The sequence below is a fragment of the Oncorhynchus kisutch genome, linkage group LG16 (assembly GCF_002021735.2).
Source record: "Oncorhynchus kisutch isolate 150728-3 linkage group LG16, Okis_V2, whole genome shotgun sequence".
In the NCBI taxonomy this organism is placed as follows: Eukaryota; Metazoa; Chordata; class Actinopteri; order Salmoniformes; family Salmonidae; genus Oncorhynchus; species Oncorhynchus kisutch.
The window spans coordinates 9,740,996-9,758,495 of NC_034189.2; the positions used below are offsets into that span (position 1 = coordinate 9,740,996).

A 17,500-nucleotide genomic window follows, 5' to 3' on the forward strand; every position below is an offset into this window, starting at 1 on the left:
ACCACTCCACTCCACACACACCACACCACTCACTTCACACACACCACTCTACACCACTCTACTCTACACCACTCTACTCTACACCACTCTACTCTACACCACACCACTCTACACCACACCACTCTACACCACACCACTCTACACCACACCACTCTACACCACACCACTCTACACCACTCTACTCTACACCACTCTACTCTACACCACTCTACTCTACACCACTCCACACACACCACTCCACACACACCACTCCACACACACCACACCACTCCACACACACCACACCACTCTTCACCTCTCCACACCACTCTTCACCACACCACTCTTCACCACACCACTCTTCACCACACCACTCTTCACCACACCACTCTTCACCACTCCACACACACCACACCACATCACTCACTTCACACACACCACTCCACACCACTCTACTCTACACCACTCTACTCTACACCACTCCACACCACTCTACACCACACCACTCTACACCACACCACTCTACACCACTCTACTCTACACCACTCTACTCTACACCACTCTACTCTACACCACTCTACTCTACACCACTCTACACCACTCTACACCACACCACTCTACACCACTCTACGCCACTCTACTCTACACCACATCACTCCACACACACCACTCTACACCACACGACTCCACACACACCACTCCAATCTACACCACTACACTCCACACCACTCAACACACACAATTCCACACACACCACACCACTCTTCACCACACCTTACCACTCCACACACACCACTCCACTCCACACACACCACTCCACACACACCACACCACTCCACTCTACACCACTCTTCACCTTTCTACACCACTCTTCACCTTTCCACACCACTCTTCACCTTTCCACACCACTCTTCACCACACCACTCTTCACCACACCACTCTTCACCACACCACTCTTCACCACACCACTCTTCACCACACCACTCTTCACCACACCACTCTTCACCACACCACTCTTCACCACACCACTCTTCACCACACCACTCTTCACCACTCTTCACCACTCTTCTCTCTTCTCCACTATACACCACTCTTCACCACACCACTCTTCACCACACCACTCCACACACACCACACCACTCCACTCACTTCACACACACCACTCCACTCACTCCACACACACCACTCCACACACACCACACCACACACTCCACACCACACACTCCACTCCACACACACCATTCCACACACACCACTCCACACACACCACTCTACACCACTCCACACCACACCCACTCCACACCACACCACTCAACACACCACACCACTCCCCACACACCACTCCCCACACACCACTCCCCACACACCACTCCCCACACACCACTCCACTCCACACACACCACTCTACACCACTCCACTCCACACACCACTCTACACACACCACTCCACACACCACTCCACACACACCATTCCACACACACCATTCCACACACACCATTCCACACACACCACTCCACACACACCACTCCACACACACCACTCCACACACACCACTCTACACCACTCCACACACACCACTCCACACACACCACTCCACTCTACACTACACCACACCACACCACTCAACACACCACACCACTCTACACACACCACTCTACACCACACACCACTCCCCACACACCACTCCACACACACCACACCACTCCACACACACCACTCTACACCACTCCACTCCACACACCACTCTACACCACTCTACACACACCACTCCACACACCACTCCACACACACCACTCTACACCACACCACTCTACACCACTCTACACACACCACTCCACACACACCACTCCACACACACCACTCCACTCTACTCCACAGTCGAGTTATGAGTGCATGGTTTAGATTAATGTGTTGTTGACATTGTTCTATACCACAATTATACCCTGTCCTCTTGCCCCCCCCTCTCTCGCCTCTCTCTCCCCCTCAATCTCTTCCTCTCTCTCCCCCTCACTCTCTCTCCCCCTCGATCTCTCTCTCTCGCCTCTCTCTCCCCCCTCGATCTCTCTCTCTCGCCTCTCTCTCCCCCCTCGATCTCTCTCTCTCGCCTCTCTCTCCCCCCTCGATCTCTCTCTCTCACCTCTCTCCCCCTCGATCTCTTTCTTTCTCTCGCCCCCTCGATCTTTCTCTCTCCCCCTCAATCTCTCTCTCTCTCGCCTCTCTCTCCCCCCCTCGATCTCTCTCTCTCGCCTCTCTCTCCCCCCTCGATCTCTCTCTCTCACCTCTCTCTCCCCCCCTCGATCTCTTTCTTTCTCTCGCCCCCTCGATCTTTCTCTCTCCCCCCTCAATCTCTCTCTCTCTCGCCTCTCTCTCTCCCCCCTCGATCTCTCTCTCTCGCCTCTCTCTACAGAATAGCATATTGTCGGGTCGCAGCAGAAACTCTCCTCTCACTGAGAGAGCTTCGCTGGACCAGGGGGTACAGAACGGCAAGGACAGGTACACACACACACACACACACACACACACACACACACACACACACACACACACACACACACACACACACACACAGAGAGAGAGAGCTTGGCTCTGGCTGCCATTCCTTGCCAGGTTTTAGACCCCAGCCGCTTGCCAGTTGGCCCATGCCGCCATGCAGCTGTTCCCCAGGATGGTGAGCCTTCCTGGGCGTGAAAAATCATCCATCACTGGACGAGGATTAGTAGACTAGGATGACTGGCTACACGACAGGCTGGTTGACACACGCAAAGATGGACAAACACACAGACCCACACACACACACAAACACACACACACGCCCTTCTCTTCCTCCCTTAACTTCTACCTGTATCTTAAGAAGAAACCACTGTCTCTCCCTGCCGGTACCCTACTGTCTCTCCCTGCCGGTACCCTACTGTCTCTCCCTGCTGGTACCCTACTGTCTCTCCCTGCCGGTACCCTACTGTCTTCTTTCGGTCTGCCGGTACCCTACTGTCTCTCCCTGCAGGTACCCTACTGTCTCTCCCTGCCGGTTACCCTACTGTCTCTCCCTGCCGGTACCCTACTGTCTCTCCCTTCTCCCTGCCGGTACCCTACTGTCTCTCCCTTCTCCCTGCCGGTACCCTACTCTCTCTCCCTTCTCCCTGCCGTACCCTACTGTCTCTCCCTTCTCCCTGCCGGTACCCTACTGTCTCTCCCTTCTCCCTGCCGGTACCCTACTGTCTTCCCTTCCCTGCCGGTACCCTACTGTCTCTCCCTGCCGGTACCCTACTGTCTCTCCCTTCTCCCTGCCGGTACCCTACTGTCTCTCCCTGCCGGTACTCTACTGTCTCTCCCTTCTCCCTGCCGGTACCCTACTGTCTCTCCCTGCCGGTACCCTACTGTCTCTCCCTGCCGGTACCCTACTGTCTCTCCCTTTCTCCCTGCCGGTACCCTACTGTCTCTCCCTTCTCCCTGCCGTACCTTACTGTCTCTCCCTTCTCCCTGCCGGTACCCTACTGTCTCTCCCTTCTCCCTGCCGGTACCCTACTGTCTCTCCCTGCCGGTACCCTACTGTCTCTCCCTGGGTACCCTACTGTCTCTCCCCTGCCGGTACCCTACTGTCTCTCCCTGCGGTACCCTACTGTTCTCCCTGCCTCTCCCTTGCCGGTACCCTACTGTCTCTCCCTGCCGGTACCCTACTGTCTCTCCCTGCCGGTACCCTACTGTCTCTCCCTGCCGGTACCCTACTGTCTCTCCCTGCCGGTACCCTACTGTCTCTCCCTGCCGGTACCCTACTGTCTCTCCCTGCCGGTACCCTACTGTCTCTCCCTGCCGGTACCCTACTGTCTCTCCCTGCCGGTACCCTACTGTCTCTCCCTGCCGGTACCCTACTGTCTCTCCCTGCCGGTACCCTACTGTCTCTCCCTGCCGGTACCTACTGTCTCTCCCTGCCGGTACCCTACTGTCTCTCCCTGCCGGTACCCTACTGTCTCTCCCTGCCGGATACCCTACTGTCTCTCCCTGCTGCCGGTACCCTACTGTTCTCCCTTCTCCCTGCCGGTACCCTACTCTCTCTCCCTTCTCCCTGCCGGTACCCTACTGTCTCTCCCTTCTCCTGCCCCGGTACCCTACTGTCTCTCCCTGTCGGTACCCTACTGTCTCTCCCTGCAGGGTACCCTACTTGTCTCTCACTTCTCACCTGCCGGTACCCCTACTGTCTCTCCCTGCCGCGTACCCTACTGTCTCTCCCTTCTCCCTTGCCGGTACCCTACTGTTCTCTCCCTTCTCCCTGCCCGGGTACCCTACTGTCTCTCCCTGCCGGTACCCTACTGTCTCTCACTTCTCCCTGCCGGTACCCTACTGTCTCTCCCTGCCGGTACCCTTGACTGTCTCTTCCCTTTCTCCCTGCACGGTACCCTACTGTCTCTCCCTTCTCCCTGCCTGTACCCTTACTGTCTCTCCTTCTCCCTGCGGCTTACCCTACTTGTCTCTCCCTGCCGGTACCCTACTGTCTCTCCCTGCCGGTACCCTACTGTCTCTCCCTGTCGGTACCCTACTGTCTCGGCCTGCCGGGTACCCCTACTGCTCTCGCCCTGCCGGTACCCTTACTGGTCTCTCCCTTCTCCCTGCCGGTACCCTACTCTCTCTCCCTTCTCCCTGCCGGTACCCTACTGTCTCTCCCTTCTCCCTGCCGGTACCCTACTGTCTCTCCCTGTCGGTACCCTACTGTCTCTCACTTCTCCCTGCCGGTACCCTACTGTCTCTCCCTGCCGGTACCCTACTGTCTCTCCCTTCTCCCTGCCGGTACCCTACTGTCTCTCCCTGCCGGTACCCTACTGTCTCTCCCTTCTCCCTGCCGGGACCTACTGTCTCTCCCTTCTCCCTGCGGTACCCTACTGTCTCTCCCCTGCCGGTACCCTACTGTCTCTCCCCCGGTACCCTACTGTCTCTCCCTGTCGGTACCCTACTGTCTCTCCCTGTCGGTACCCTACTGTCTCTCCCTGTCGGTACCCTACTGTCTCTCCCTGTCGGTACCCTACTGTCTCTCCCTGCCGGTACCCTACTGTCTCTCCCTGCCGGTACCCTACTGTCTCTCCCTGCCGGTACCCTACTGTCTCTCCCTGCCGGTACCCTACTGTCTCTCCCTGCCGGTACCCTTGTCTCCCCTGGTACCCCTGGCGTCTCACCTTCTCCCTGCCGGTACCCTACTGTCTTCTCCCGGCCGGTACCCATACTGTCTCTCCCCTGCCGGTACCCTACTTGTCTCTCCCTGCCGGGTACCCGACTGTCTCTCCCTTTCTCCTGCCGGTTACCCTACATGGTCTCTTCCGCTGCCGGGTACCCTACTGTCTCCCTGCCGGTATCCCTAACTGTCTCTCCCTGCCGGTACCCTACTGTCTCTCCCTGCCGGTAACCCTACTGTCTCTTCCCTTGCCTGGTACCCTACTGTCTCTCCCTGGCCGGTCCCTACTGTCGCTCCCTGCCGGTACTCCTACTGTCTCGCCCTGCCGGTACCCTACTGTCTCTCCCTTGCAGGTACCCTACTGTCTCTCCCTGCCGTACCCCTACTGTCTCTCCCTTCTCCCTGCCGGTACCCTACTGGTCTCTCCCTTTTCCCGCCCCCATGCCGGTACCCTTACTGTCTCTCCCTTCTCCCCTGCCGGTACCCTACTGTCTCTCACTTCTCCCTGCCGGTACCCTACTGTCTCTCCCTTCTCCCTGCCGGTACCCTACTGTCTCTCCCTGCCGGTACCCTACTGTCTCTCCCTGCCGGTACCCTACTGTCTCTCCCTTCTCCCTGCCGGTACCCTACTGTCTCTCCCTGCCGGTACTCTACTGTCTCTACTGTCCAACTAGCTGTCTCTCCCTGCCGGTACTCTACTGTCTCTACTGTCCAACTAGCTGTCTCTCTACCGTTCCAACTGTCAGTTCTCTCCTCTCACTAAAACAGAAGCACACACACACACCACACACACACACACACTTAAACCTGCCATAGGCTGTATGTGTCCACTATGGATTAACCACGGTTGGAGTTTGAGTCAGTGAATTCTGCCCATTGGAATCATCAAAATCAAATCACATTATTTTGAATAGTTTACTTCATATTGACGTCGCTGTTATAAAATGAGCATCTTAAACAGACACGTTTTAGAATTATTCTTATAAAATGTTTTGATTGTAAATCTATGAATTGTATGTTTCACCTAATGTGGAAGTGCTCTCCGCCCTGGTTATCAGGCTTCATCATTTAAATGACACCTTATTCCCTAACCCTCCATGGAGCACTAACCCTCCATGGAGCACTAACTCTCCATGGAGCACTAACCCTAACCCTCCATGGAGCACTAACCCTCCATGGAGCACTAACCCTCCATGGAGCACTAACCCTCCATGGAGCACTAACCCTCCATGGAGCACTAACCCTCTATGGAGCACTAACACTAACCCTCCATGGAGCACTAACCCTCCATGGAGCACTAACCCTAACCCTCCATGGAGCACTAACCCTCCATGGAGCACTAACCCTAACCCTCCATGGAGCACTAACCCTCCATGGAACCCTAACCCTCCATGGAGCACTAACCCTCCATGGAGCACTAACCCTACCCCCTCTATGGAGCACTAACCCTCCATGGAGCACTAACCCTACCCCCTCCATGGAGCACTAACCCTACCCCCTCCATGGAGCACTAACCCTCTACGGAGCACTAAACCTCCATGGAGCACTAAACCTCCATGGAGCACTAACCCTCTACGGAGCACTAACCCTCCATGGAGCACTAACCCTCTACGGAGCACTAACCCTCTACGGAGCACTAACCCTCTACGGAGCACTAACCCTCTACGGAGCACTAAACCTCCATGGAGCACTAAACCTCCATGGAGCACTAAACCTCCATGGAGCACTAAACCTCCATGGAGCACTAAACCTACATGGAGCACTAACCCTACCCCCTCTATGGAGCACTAACCCTCCATGGAGCACTAACCCTCCATGGAGCACTAACCCTCCATGGAGCACTAACCCTCCATGGAGCACTAACCCTCCATGGAGCACTAACCCTGACCCTCCATGGAGCACTAACCCTGACCCTCCATGGAGCACTAACCCTCCATGGCTCATGGTCTATAGTAGTGCACTATATAGGGAATAAGGTGTCATTAGACTTAAAGGGATTTAAGTGACTCTTTCAATGTTGATTTGATACGTGGGTGTGTCCCAAACGGCACCCGACCCGCTGTATAGTGGGCCCTGGTCTAAAGTAGTGCACTATATAGGGAATAGGGCCCTGGTCTAAAGTAGTGTACTATATAGGGAATAGGGCCCTGGTCTAAAGTAGTGCACTATATAGGGAATAGGGCCCTGGTCTATAGTAGTGCACTATATAGGGAATAGGGCCCTGGTCTAAAGTAGTGTACTATATAGGGAATAGGGCCCTGGTCTATAGTAGTGCACTATATAGGGAATATGGCCCTGGTCTATAGTAGTGCACTATATAGGGAATAGGGCCCTGGTCTAAAGTAGTGCACTATATAGGGAATAGGGCCCTGGTCTATAGTAGTGCACTATATAGGGAATAGGGCCCTGATCTATAGCAGTGTACTATATAGGGAATAGGGCCTTGGTCTAAAGTAGTGTACTATATAGGGAATAGGGCCCTGGTCTATAGTAGTGCACTATATAGGGAATAGGGCCCTGGTCTATAGTAGTGCACTATATAGGGAATAGGGCCCTGGTCTAAAGTAGTGCACTATATAGGGAATAGGGCCCTGGTCTATAGTAGTGCACTATATAGGGAATAGGGCCCTGGTCTAAAGCAGTGCACTATATAGGAAATAGGGCCCTGGCCTAAAGTAGTGCACTATATAGAGAATAGGGCCCTGGTCTAAAGTAGTGCACTATATAGGGAATAGGCCCCTGGTCTAAAGTAGTGTACTATATAGGGAATAGGGTGGCGTTTGAATAGGATGTCATTAACCTAAATACAGTGTGGAGTTGTCCTCCCTCTCTCCCCCTCCCTCCCTTCCCCTCTCCCTCCCTCCCCCTCTCTCCCCTCTCCCTCCCTCCCTTCCCCTCTCCCTCTCTCCCCCCTACCTCTCTCCCCCTCCCTCCCTCTCTCCACCCTCCCTCCCTTCCCCCCCCTCCCTCCCTCTCTCCCCCCTCCCTCTCTCCCCCCTCCCTCCCTTCCCCCCTCCCTTCCTCTCTCCACCCTCCCTCCCTTCCCCTCTCTCCCCTCTCCCTCCCTCCCTTCCCCTCTCCCTCTCTCCCCCCTACCTCTCTCCCCCTCCCTCCCTCTCTCCACCCTCCCTCCCTTCCCCCCTCCCTCCCTCTCTCCCCCCTCCCTCTCTCCTCCCTCCCTTCCCCTCTCTCCCCCTCCCCCTCTCTCCCTCCCCCTCCCATCTCTCTGTCTGTCTGTGTGTCTCTCTCTCTCTGTATAAAGGGATTAGTGATGGAATATTAACTGTGGTGTTGTAAAGATCTGCAGACTGCCTCTAGTAGTCTTCACACACACAACCTCCAGTCCTCAGCCTGAATAAATACAGTTATTTCCCCACCACAAGCCATGCTAATGCTAATGCTAATCCCTGTCTGTCTGTCGGTCCTCTTCTTTTAGCTATGTATGGCTGTTCTGTCACTATGTAATCAGCAGTCTGTTGCTTTGACCTCCATTGAACCACCTCTCTTTCTCTCTCTGTGTGTGTGTGTGTGTGTGTTTAAGCTCTTGTCAACAACTCTCTACTTCTGCTCCCCTGTATTTGTTAGTCTATTTCTACTCTTTTACTCCTGTCCTCTCCCCTCCTCCCTCCCTTTCTCCTCTCTCTTCCTCGCTTACCCTTCCCACCTCTCTCCCTCTCCATCTCTCCCTCTCCATCTCTCCCTCCCCTTCTCTCCCTCCCCTTCTCTCCCTCCCCTTCTCTCCCTCCCCTTCTCTCCCTCCCCTTCTCTCCCTCCCCTTCTCTCCCTCCCTTTCTCCACTTCTCTCCCTCCCCTTCTCTCCCTCCCCTTCTCTCCCTCCCCTTCTCTCCCTCCCCTTCTCTCCCTCCCCTTCTCTCCCTCCCCTTCTCTCCCTCCCCCCCTTCTCTCCCTCCCCTTCTCTCCCTCCCCTTCTCTCCCTCCCTTCTCTCCCTCTCCTTCTCTCCCTCCCCTTCTCTCCTTCTCTCCCTCTCCTTCTCTCCCTCCCCTTCTCCCCTTCTCTCCCTCTCCTTCTCTCCCTTCTCTCCCTCTCCTTCTCTCCCTTCTCTCCCTCTCCTTCTCCTTCTCTCCTTCTCTCCCTCCCCTTCTCTCCTTCTCTCCCTCCCCTTCTCTCCTTCTCTCCCTCTCCTTCTCTCCCTCCCCTTCTCTCCCTCCCCTTCTCTCCCTCTCCTATGCTGAAAGTGTTATGTTTTGCTGCTCCTAACCATGCTTATCCCATCCACGCCCTGCCCGCCCTCACACACTCCTGTCATGCATGTGTGTGTGTGTGTGTGTCGGGCGGGCGCTCCCCTTCCCCTACCAGCCTGAACACCCCCGGGTCCCGAGCCTCCACCTCGTCTGCTGCTGCCATCCTCTCCTCTTCCTCCCGTCCCCGCCAACACAAGTCCCTGTCCACCTCCAACCACCCCTGTCCGCCTCCCGGCCCTGACTTCCACGCACTGCACCACCGGCCCAGGCAAGTGGCCTCTAACCCCCTTACTACACCCTGCTAGACCCCCTCCCTGAAACCCCGGGTCTGGAGGAGAGAGGGAGGGAGAGCGAGGGGGATGGAAAGAGAAATTGAGGATGGTTTTTCAGAAGCAGGAAGAGTGGAGAGATGGACAGAAGAGAGGAAAGAGAGGGAGGGATGGACAAAGGAGAGGGAGGCAGGGACAAAGGAGAGGGAGGGACAGGAGGGGGGAGAGTGGGATGGACGGAGAGTGGGGAGGGAGGGAGGGATGAACGGAGAGGGAGGAAGGGAGGGACAGTGGAGAAGGAGGGAGGGAGGGACAGTGGAGAGAGCGGGAGGGACAGTGGGGAGGGAGGGAGGGACAGTGGAGAAGGATGGAGGGAACGTGGGGAGGGAGGGACAGTGGAGAAGGAGGGAGTGAAGGTGGGGAGGGAGGGACAGTGGGGAGAGAGGGAGGGACAGTGGGAAGGTGGGGAGAGAGGGTGGGACAGTGGAGAAGGAGGGATGGTGGGACAGTGGAGAAGGAGAGAGGGAGGGACAGTGGAGAAGGAGGGAGGGATAGTGGAGAAGGAGGGAGTGAAGGTGGGGAGGGAGGGACAGTGGAGAGAGAGGGAGGGACAGTGGGGAGGGAGGGAGGGACAGTGGAGAAGGAGGGAGGGACAGTGGAGAAGGAGGGAGGGACAGTGGAGAAGGAGGGAGGGAGGGACAGTGGAGAAGGAGAGTGGGGAGAGAGGGAGGGACAGTGGGAAGGTGGGGAGGGAGGGTGGGACAGTGGAGAAGGAGGGATGGTGGGACAGTGGAGAAGGAGAGAGTAAGGGACAGTGGAGAAGGAGGGAGGGACAGTGGAGAGAGAGGGAGGGACAGTGGGGAGGGAGGGACAGTGGAGAGAGTGGGAGGGACAGTGGGGAGGGAGGGAGGGACAGTGGAGAAGGAGGGAGGGGAGGGAGGGACAGTGGAGAAGGATGGAGGGAACGTGGGGAGGGAGGGACAGTGGAGAAGGAGGGAGTGAAGGTGGGGAGGGAGGGACAGTGGAGAGAGAGGGAGGGACAGTGGAAAGGTGGGGAGGGTGGGACAGTGGAGAAGGAGGGAGGGAGGGACAGTGGGGAGGGAGGGAGGGAGGGACAGTGGGGAGGGAGGGAGGGAGGGACAGTGGAGAAGGAGGGAGGGACAATGGAGAAGGAGGGAGGAGGGAGGGAGGGACAGTGGTGAGGGAGGGAGGGACAGTGGTGAAGGAGGGAGGGAGGGACAGTGGTGAAGGAGGGAGGGAGGGACAGTGGAGAAGGAGGGAGGGACAGTGGAGAAGGAGGGAGGGAGGGAGGGACAGTGGTGAGGGAGGGAGGGACAGTGGAGAAGGAGGGAGGGACAGTGGAGAGGGAGGGAGGGACAGTGGAGAGGGAGGGAGGGACAGTGGAGAAGGAGGGAGGGACAGTGGAGAAGGAGGGAGGGACAGTGGAGAAGGAGGGAGGGACAGTGGGAAATGTATTTACCCATGGTGTGCTCTTTCTCAATTTGTCTTGGTGATTCCTCGCCTCCTCAACCATATTGGTGAAGGTCCCCACCCCTTCTGACCTTCTTCTCCATTGGGTTTTCAGAAGAAGACGAGAAGATAGGATGCAAGAAATTGAGACAATGTGATTGAGAAAGAGCCTGAGAGAGTGAAGGGAGGGAGTTTTCTGACTGAATGATCAATGCTTCCATGTTGTAATATCTGTCCTCTCACCCAACGCCAGATTGACCCAGTCGTACCGTAGCATTTATCTCATTTGACATTTTGAAGAATGTTGATGTGCACAATCTCGTTTTCAAGTGTCTAAATATATATTTGAACCTCTGCTACAACTACTAATACCACTAAGTACCGAAATAATATATACATATTTACTAATATCTTAACATTTCTATTAGCTTACAGTTGGTTCTGAACATTTGAAAAACCTATTTCTTAAATTCACTGTGTGATTTTTTAACGTTTTTTAATGCCCTGATTTGTATAGGAAACATTATTCCAGTCAGTTGGGCCTTTTGTATCTGAAAGATGTACCCTTGTAATTTGTAATTGCTGCTGTGTTGCTGTGGCTGAAAGGAGTAGCGTGAGTCTTGTAAAGTTAGTTGTTCCTTAATTAATATATACAGGGACATTTGAAGTTGATACATTCAGAAATAAATTGGTACCAATGCGGGTTATCTTCTTTTGGGGAGCGACAGTCCATTTAGTGATTCAGACAATGTCTTATAATGGCATCCAAGAATGGATTCGCAAATTATTGACAAGAGGTTTGGAGTAGGGTTGTGAAAGTTTAAACGAAATTGGGATGCTTAACGTTAAGAAAAATCACTAATGGAAACTTTGTTGTTGTTGTTCTTTTTTGTTGTTGTTGTTGTTGTTCTTTTTGTTGTTGTTGTTGTTGTGTTCTCGAAGTACAGCAACTAATCAATCTCATCCATTCCAAAAATACTGAATCTTAGGAGTCGATTCCTAGCAGAAGATTTGTGTGTTTTCTTCTAAATGTCTTGGTAAAGACATTTACATACTTATTGTTTTAGGAGAGAGTGGTCTGCGCGCAGGCAGCTCGAGATAATTTTTGATTGACAGTTCTGGTCACCTAGTGATAGTCATGGCTAGAAGGGATCCAGCTTTTGTCAACCTACTGCGGAAGTTCTCCTAACCTGCTACGAAAATGCAGAATCTGAATTTTATTTGGAAAAATGTGCATCGTTTCGAGCCGTAATGCCCAGAGGTGGACGTTAGTCCAGCTTCAGAAGCACCATTCATATACATGCCAAGTAAAGGACCCGTTCAGTGGCGCTTCGAAACTGTCAACAGAAAAGGTTTTTGTGTCTTGTTGGCATTTTAAAAAGCCGTTGTGTCCCCTCATTATCCGACTGTAGCGGTAGGCCTATATTACCGTGGTAGATATAACTTCATTATCCGACTGTAGCGGTAGGCCTATATTACCGTGGTAGATATAACTTCATTATCCGACTGTAGCGGTAGGCCTATATTACCGTGGTAGATATAACTTCATTATCCGACTGTAGTGGTAGGCCTATATTACCGTGGTAGATATAACTTCATTATCCGACCGTAGTGGTAGGCCTATATTACCGTGGTAGATATAACTTCATTATCCGACTGTAGTGGTAGGCCTATATTACCGTGGTAGATATAACTTCATTATCCGACTGTAGCGGTAGGCCTGTATGACTGTGGTAGATATAACTTCATTATCCGACCGTGGCGGTAGGCCTGTATGACTGTGGTAGATATAACTTCATTATCCGACCGTGGCGGTAGGCCTATATTACCGTGGTAGATATAACTTCATTATCCGACTGTAGCGGTAGGCCTGTATGACTGTGGTAGATATAACTTCATTATCCGACCGTGGCGGTAGGCCTGTATGACTGTGGTAGATATAACTTCATTATCCGACTGTAGCGGTAGGCCTGTATGACTGTGGTAGATATAACTTCATTATCCGACCGTGGCGGTAGGCCTGTATGACTGTGGTAGATATAACTTCATTATCCGACCGTGGCGGTAGAAACCTACAGAAACGTCACTTTTTTTGCACTGGGCTTTAACACAGTAAAGTTTTCTCTCTCATTTCAAAACGTGTAGAATTGCAGGAACTACACCACCGCCAGCAGCCTGTACTGTTCTCACCAGGCAGGATGGGTCCATGGACTCATGCTTCTTACGTCAAATCCTTACTGCCATCAGCTTGACGCAACAGGAACCAGGATTCATCGGATCGGGCCATGGTTTTACCACTCCTCAGTGGTCCAGATCCTTACTGCCATCAGCTTGACGCAACAGGAACCAGGATTCATCGGACCGGGCCATGTTTTTCCGCTCCTCAGTGGTCCAGATCCTTACTGCCATCAGCTTGACGCAACAGGAACCAGGATTCATCGGACCGGGCCATGTTTTACCACTCCTCAGTGGTCCAGATCCTTACTGCCATCAGCTTGACGCAACAGGAACCAGGACTCATCGGACCAGGCCATGTTTTTCCACTCCTCAGTGGTCCAGATCCTTACTGCCATCAGCTTGACGCAACAGGAACCAGGATTCATCGGATCGGGCCATGTTTTACCACTCCTCAGTGGTCCAGTGTCGGTGGCTGGAGCCGCTCCTTGTTTTTATCTGATGTGGAACCCGGTGTGGTGGTCTGCTGCAACAGCTCATCCAGGACAAGGACCGACCACTTGTGCGTTCCGAGATGCCATTCTGCACACCACTGTTGTTCTGCCCCGTTATGTGTCTGTTTGTGGACTTCCTGTTAGTTTGTTCTAGCCATTCTCCTTTGACCTCTCTCATCAACAAGATGTTTTCACCCACAGGAACGCTGCTGACTGTTGTTTGTTGCACCATCTGTAAAGACGCTGTCGTGTACCTAATAAACTGTCCCTTACCCCATCTGTTTTTTAATATTCTCTAGGTGTTTCCAGGTCTCCCTCGATACCGATAGGCCAACTGCTGGAGTTGCATATATTTAATATATTCTTATTGTTTAGTTTTAATGTTTGTATCGTTTTGTACCTACTGAACACAGCCCAGGCTTACCTGTGTGTGTGTGTGTGTGTGTGTGTGTGTGTGTGTGTGTGTGTGTGTGTGTGTATTATACACCAATGTCCAGAGAGGGTTTAGCTATAGTTCTGCAGAGGCTAGCTGTACACATGACTCACAGAGAGACAGGTCAGGTGTGTGTGTGGGCAGGTGTGTGTGTGGGCAGGTGTGTGTGTTCAGTGTGTGTGGGCAGGTGTGTGTGTGTGGGCAGGTGTGTGTGTTCAGTGTGTGTGGGCAGGTGTGCTTACTGACTTGATCTCTCTGACCCCAAACAACAGCTCTGATGTCTTTGTGGGTTATCTAAACATCAGGAGACACACACACACTCTGGGGACAGACACACACACACTCTGGGGACAGACACACACACTCACTCTGGGGACAGACACACACACTCACTCTGGGGACAGACACACACACTCACTCTGGGGACAGACACACACACTCACTCTGGGGACAGACACACACACACACACACACACACACACATGGCTACATAACAGAATGTAGCATAATGGGGCTGCAGGTAGCCTTGTGGTTAGAGCGTTGGGCCAGTAACCGAAATGTTGCTTGGATCGAATCCCTGTGCTGACAAGGTAAAAATCTGTCGTTCTGTCCCTGAACAAGGCAGTTAACCCACTGTTCCTAGACCCATCATTGTAAATAGGGATTTGTTCTTAACTGATAACGGCTGCTACCCTCCAACGTTGGTCAGAGCCAAGTCCTTCACACCCGTGGTGCCAAATCTATTACTATGATGGAGGGGTAGTCTAGAACGGGATAAATAAGTCTCTGTCCTCAAGTGAGAGAGAGAGAGTGTGTGTGTGTGTGTGTGTGTGTGTGTGTGTGTGTGTGTGTGTGTGTGTGTGTGTGTGTGTGTGTGTGTGTGTGCGATCCAAATGTTTATATACAAGTCCACTACTCTAATCCACCCCTCCATCTCCTCCTCTCCGTCTTCACCTCTCTCCGTCTCCTAACAGCACTCCCCACCAGAGACCACCTGGCGCGTCCCCCTCAGCCCACAATATCAGCAGCTCCGCGGTGACGGACCGGACCAACTTCTCCCGGGGGGTGGCCATCCGCAGCACCTTCCACGCAGGTAATATTACATGTTATTATACTTCCCCACACACTGTTCCAGCTCCGCAGCGATCAGGTTGAAGCTACTGAAGCACACCTGTGGTACTCTGGTTCTCTGTGCTTCTCTGGTTTTCTGTGCTTCTCTGGTTCTCAGGTACTCTGTGGTTCTCTGGTACTCTCTGGTACTCTGTGCTTCTCTGGTTCTCTGGTACTCTGTGCTTCTCTGGTTCTCTGGTACTCTGTGCTTCTCTGGTACTGTGTGGTTCTCTGGTACTCTGTGGTTCTCTGGTAATCTGGTTCTCTGTGGTACTCTGTGGTTCTCTTGTATGCTGTGGTTCTCTGGTACTCTGTGGTACTCTGGTTCTCTGGTACTCTGTTGTTCACTGGTTCTCTGGTACTCTGTGGTTCTCTGGTACTCTGTGGTTCTTTGGTACTCTGTGGTTCTCTGGTACTCTGGCTCTCTGTGGTTATCTGTGGTACTCTGGTTCTCTGTGGTACTCTGGTTCTCTATGGTACTCTGGTTCTATGTTGTACTCTGGTACTCTGTGGTTCTCTGGTACTCTGTGGTACTCTGGTTCTCTATGGTACTCTGGTTCTCTGTGGTTCTCTGTGGTACTCTGGTTCTCTGTGGTACTCTGGTTCTCTGTGGTACTCTGGTTCTCTGTGGTTTTCTGTGGTACTCGGGTTCTCCGGTTTTCTGTGATAGCCTGGTTCTCTGGTACTCTCTGATATTCTGTGGTACTCTTATTTTTCTGTTATTTTACCAGGTAAGTTGACTGAGAACACATTCTCATTTACAGCAATGACCTGGGGAATAGTTACAGGGGAGAGGAGGGGGATGAATGAGCCTGGGGATGATTTGGTGACCGTGATGGTTTGAGGGCCAGATTGGGAATTTAGCCAGGACAGCGGGGTTAACACCCCTACTCTTACGATAAGTCCCATGGGATCTTTAATGATCAGTACCTCTGGTACGCTGTGGTTCTCTGATACCCTCTCTGGTACTCTGTGGTTCTCTGATACCCTCTCTGGTACGCTGTGGTTCTCTGGTACTCTCTCTGGTACGCTGTGGTTCTCTGATACCCTCTCTGGTACTCTGTGGTTCTCTGATACCCTCTCTGGTACGCTGTGGTTCTCTGGTACTCTCTCTGATACACAGTGGTTCTCTGATACCCTCTCTGGTACGCTGTGGTTCTCTGATACTCTCTCTGGTACTCTCTCTGGTACTCTGTGGTTCTCTGATACTCTCTCTGGTACTCTGTGGTTCTCTGATACTCTCTCTGGTACTCAGTGGTTCTCTGATACTCTCTCTGGTACGCTGTGGTTCTCTGATACTCTCTCTGGTACGCTGTGGTTCTGTGATACCCTCTCTGGTACTCTGTGGTTCTCTGATACTCTGTGGTTCTCTGATACTCTCTCTGGTACTCTGATACTCTCTCTGGTTCTCTGGTACTCTGTGGTTCTCTGATACTCTGTGGTTCTCTGATACTCTCTCTGGTACTCTGTGGTTCTCTGATAATCTCTCTGGTACTCTGTGGTTCTCTGTGGTACTCTGGTTCTCCGATACTCTCTCTGGTACTCTGATACTCTCTGGTTCTCTGGTACTCTGTGCTTCTCTGGTACTCTGTAGTTTTCTGGTACTCTGTGGTTCTCAATGGTTCTCTGTGCTTCTCTGGTTCTTTGTGGTACTCTGTGGTTCTCTGGTACTCTGTGGTTCTCTGTGCCTCTCTGGTACTCTGTGGTTCTCTCTGGTACTCTGTGGTTCTCTGGTACTCTGTTCTTCTCTGTGGTACTCTGGTTCTCTGTGGTTCGCTGGTTATCTGTGCTTCTCTGGTACTCTGTTCTTCTCTGTGGTACTCTGGTACTCTGTGCTTCTCTGGTACTCTGTAGTTTTCTGGTACTCTGGTTCTCTGTGGTTCTCTGTCAGTGTCGTCTTGCATCACACTCATCTGCTGTGCTGCTGGTGGCGCTGTCAGTTTAAATGTTTTTATCTCTAACTGGGACGGTCAGCATAGAGGGGCCTCTAACTGGGACGGTCAGCATAGAGGGGCCTCTAACTGAGACAGTCAGCATAGAGGGGCCTCTAACTGGGACGGTCATCTAACTGGGACGGTCAGCAGAGAGGGGCCTCTAACTGGGACAGTCAGCAGAGAGGGGCCTCTAACTGGGACGGTCATCTAACTGGGACAGTCAGCAGAGAGGGGTCTCTAACTGGGACGGTCAGCAGAGAGGGGCCTCTAACTGG

At 53.0% G+C, this 17,500-nt stretch overlaps 1 protein-coding gene across 1 annotated transcript in view; it reads left to right on the plus strand.

Moving 5' to 3' along the window:
* The window catches only part of mark2b (MAP/microtubule affinity-regulating kinase 2b), a 111,276-nt gene that overhangs the window by 53,676 nt on the left and 40,100 nt on the right, over positions 1-17,500 (plus strand). The window contains exons 15-17 of the mRNA XM_031793070.1: positions 2,387-2,472; positions 9,456-9,608; positions 15,156-15,274. Coding sequence (XP_031648930.1) covers positions 2,387-2,472; positions 9,456-9,608; positions 15,156-15,274 — 358 coding nt within the window. The remainder of the gene's footprint in view (positions 1-2,386; positions 2,473-9,455; positions 9,609-15,155; positions 15,275-17,500) is intronic.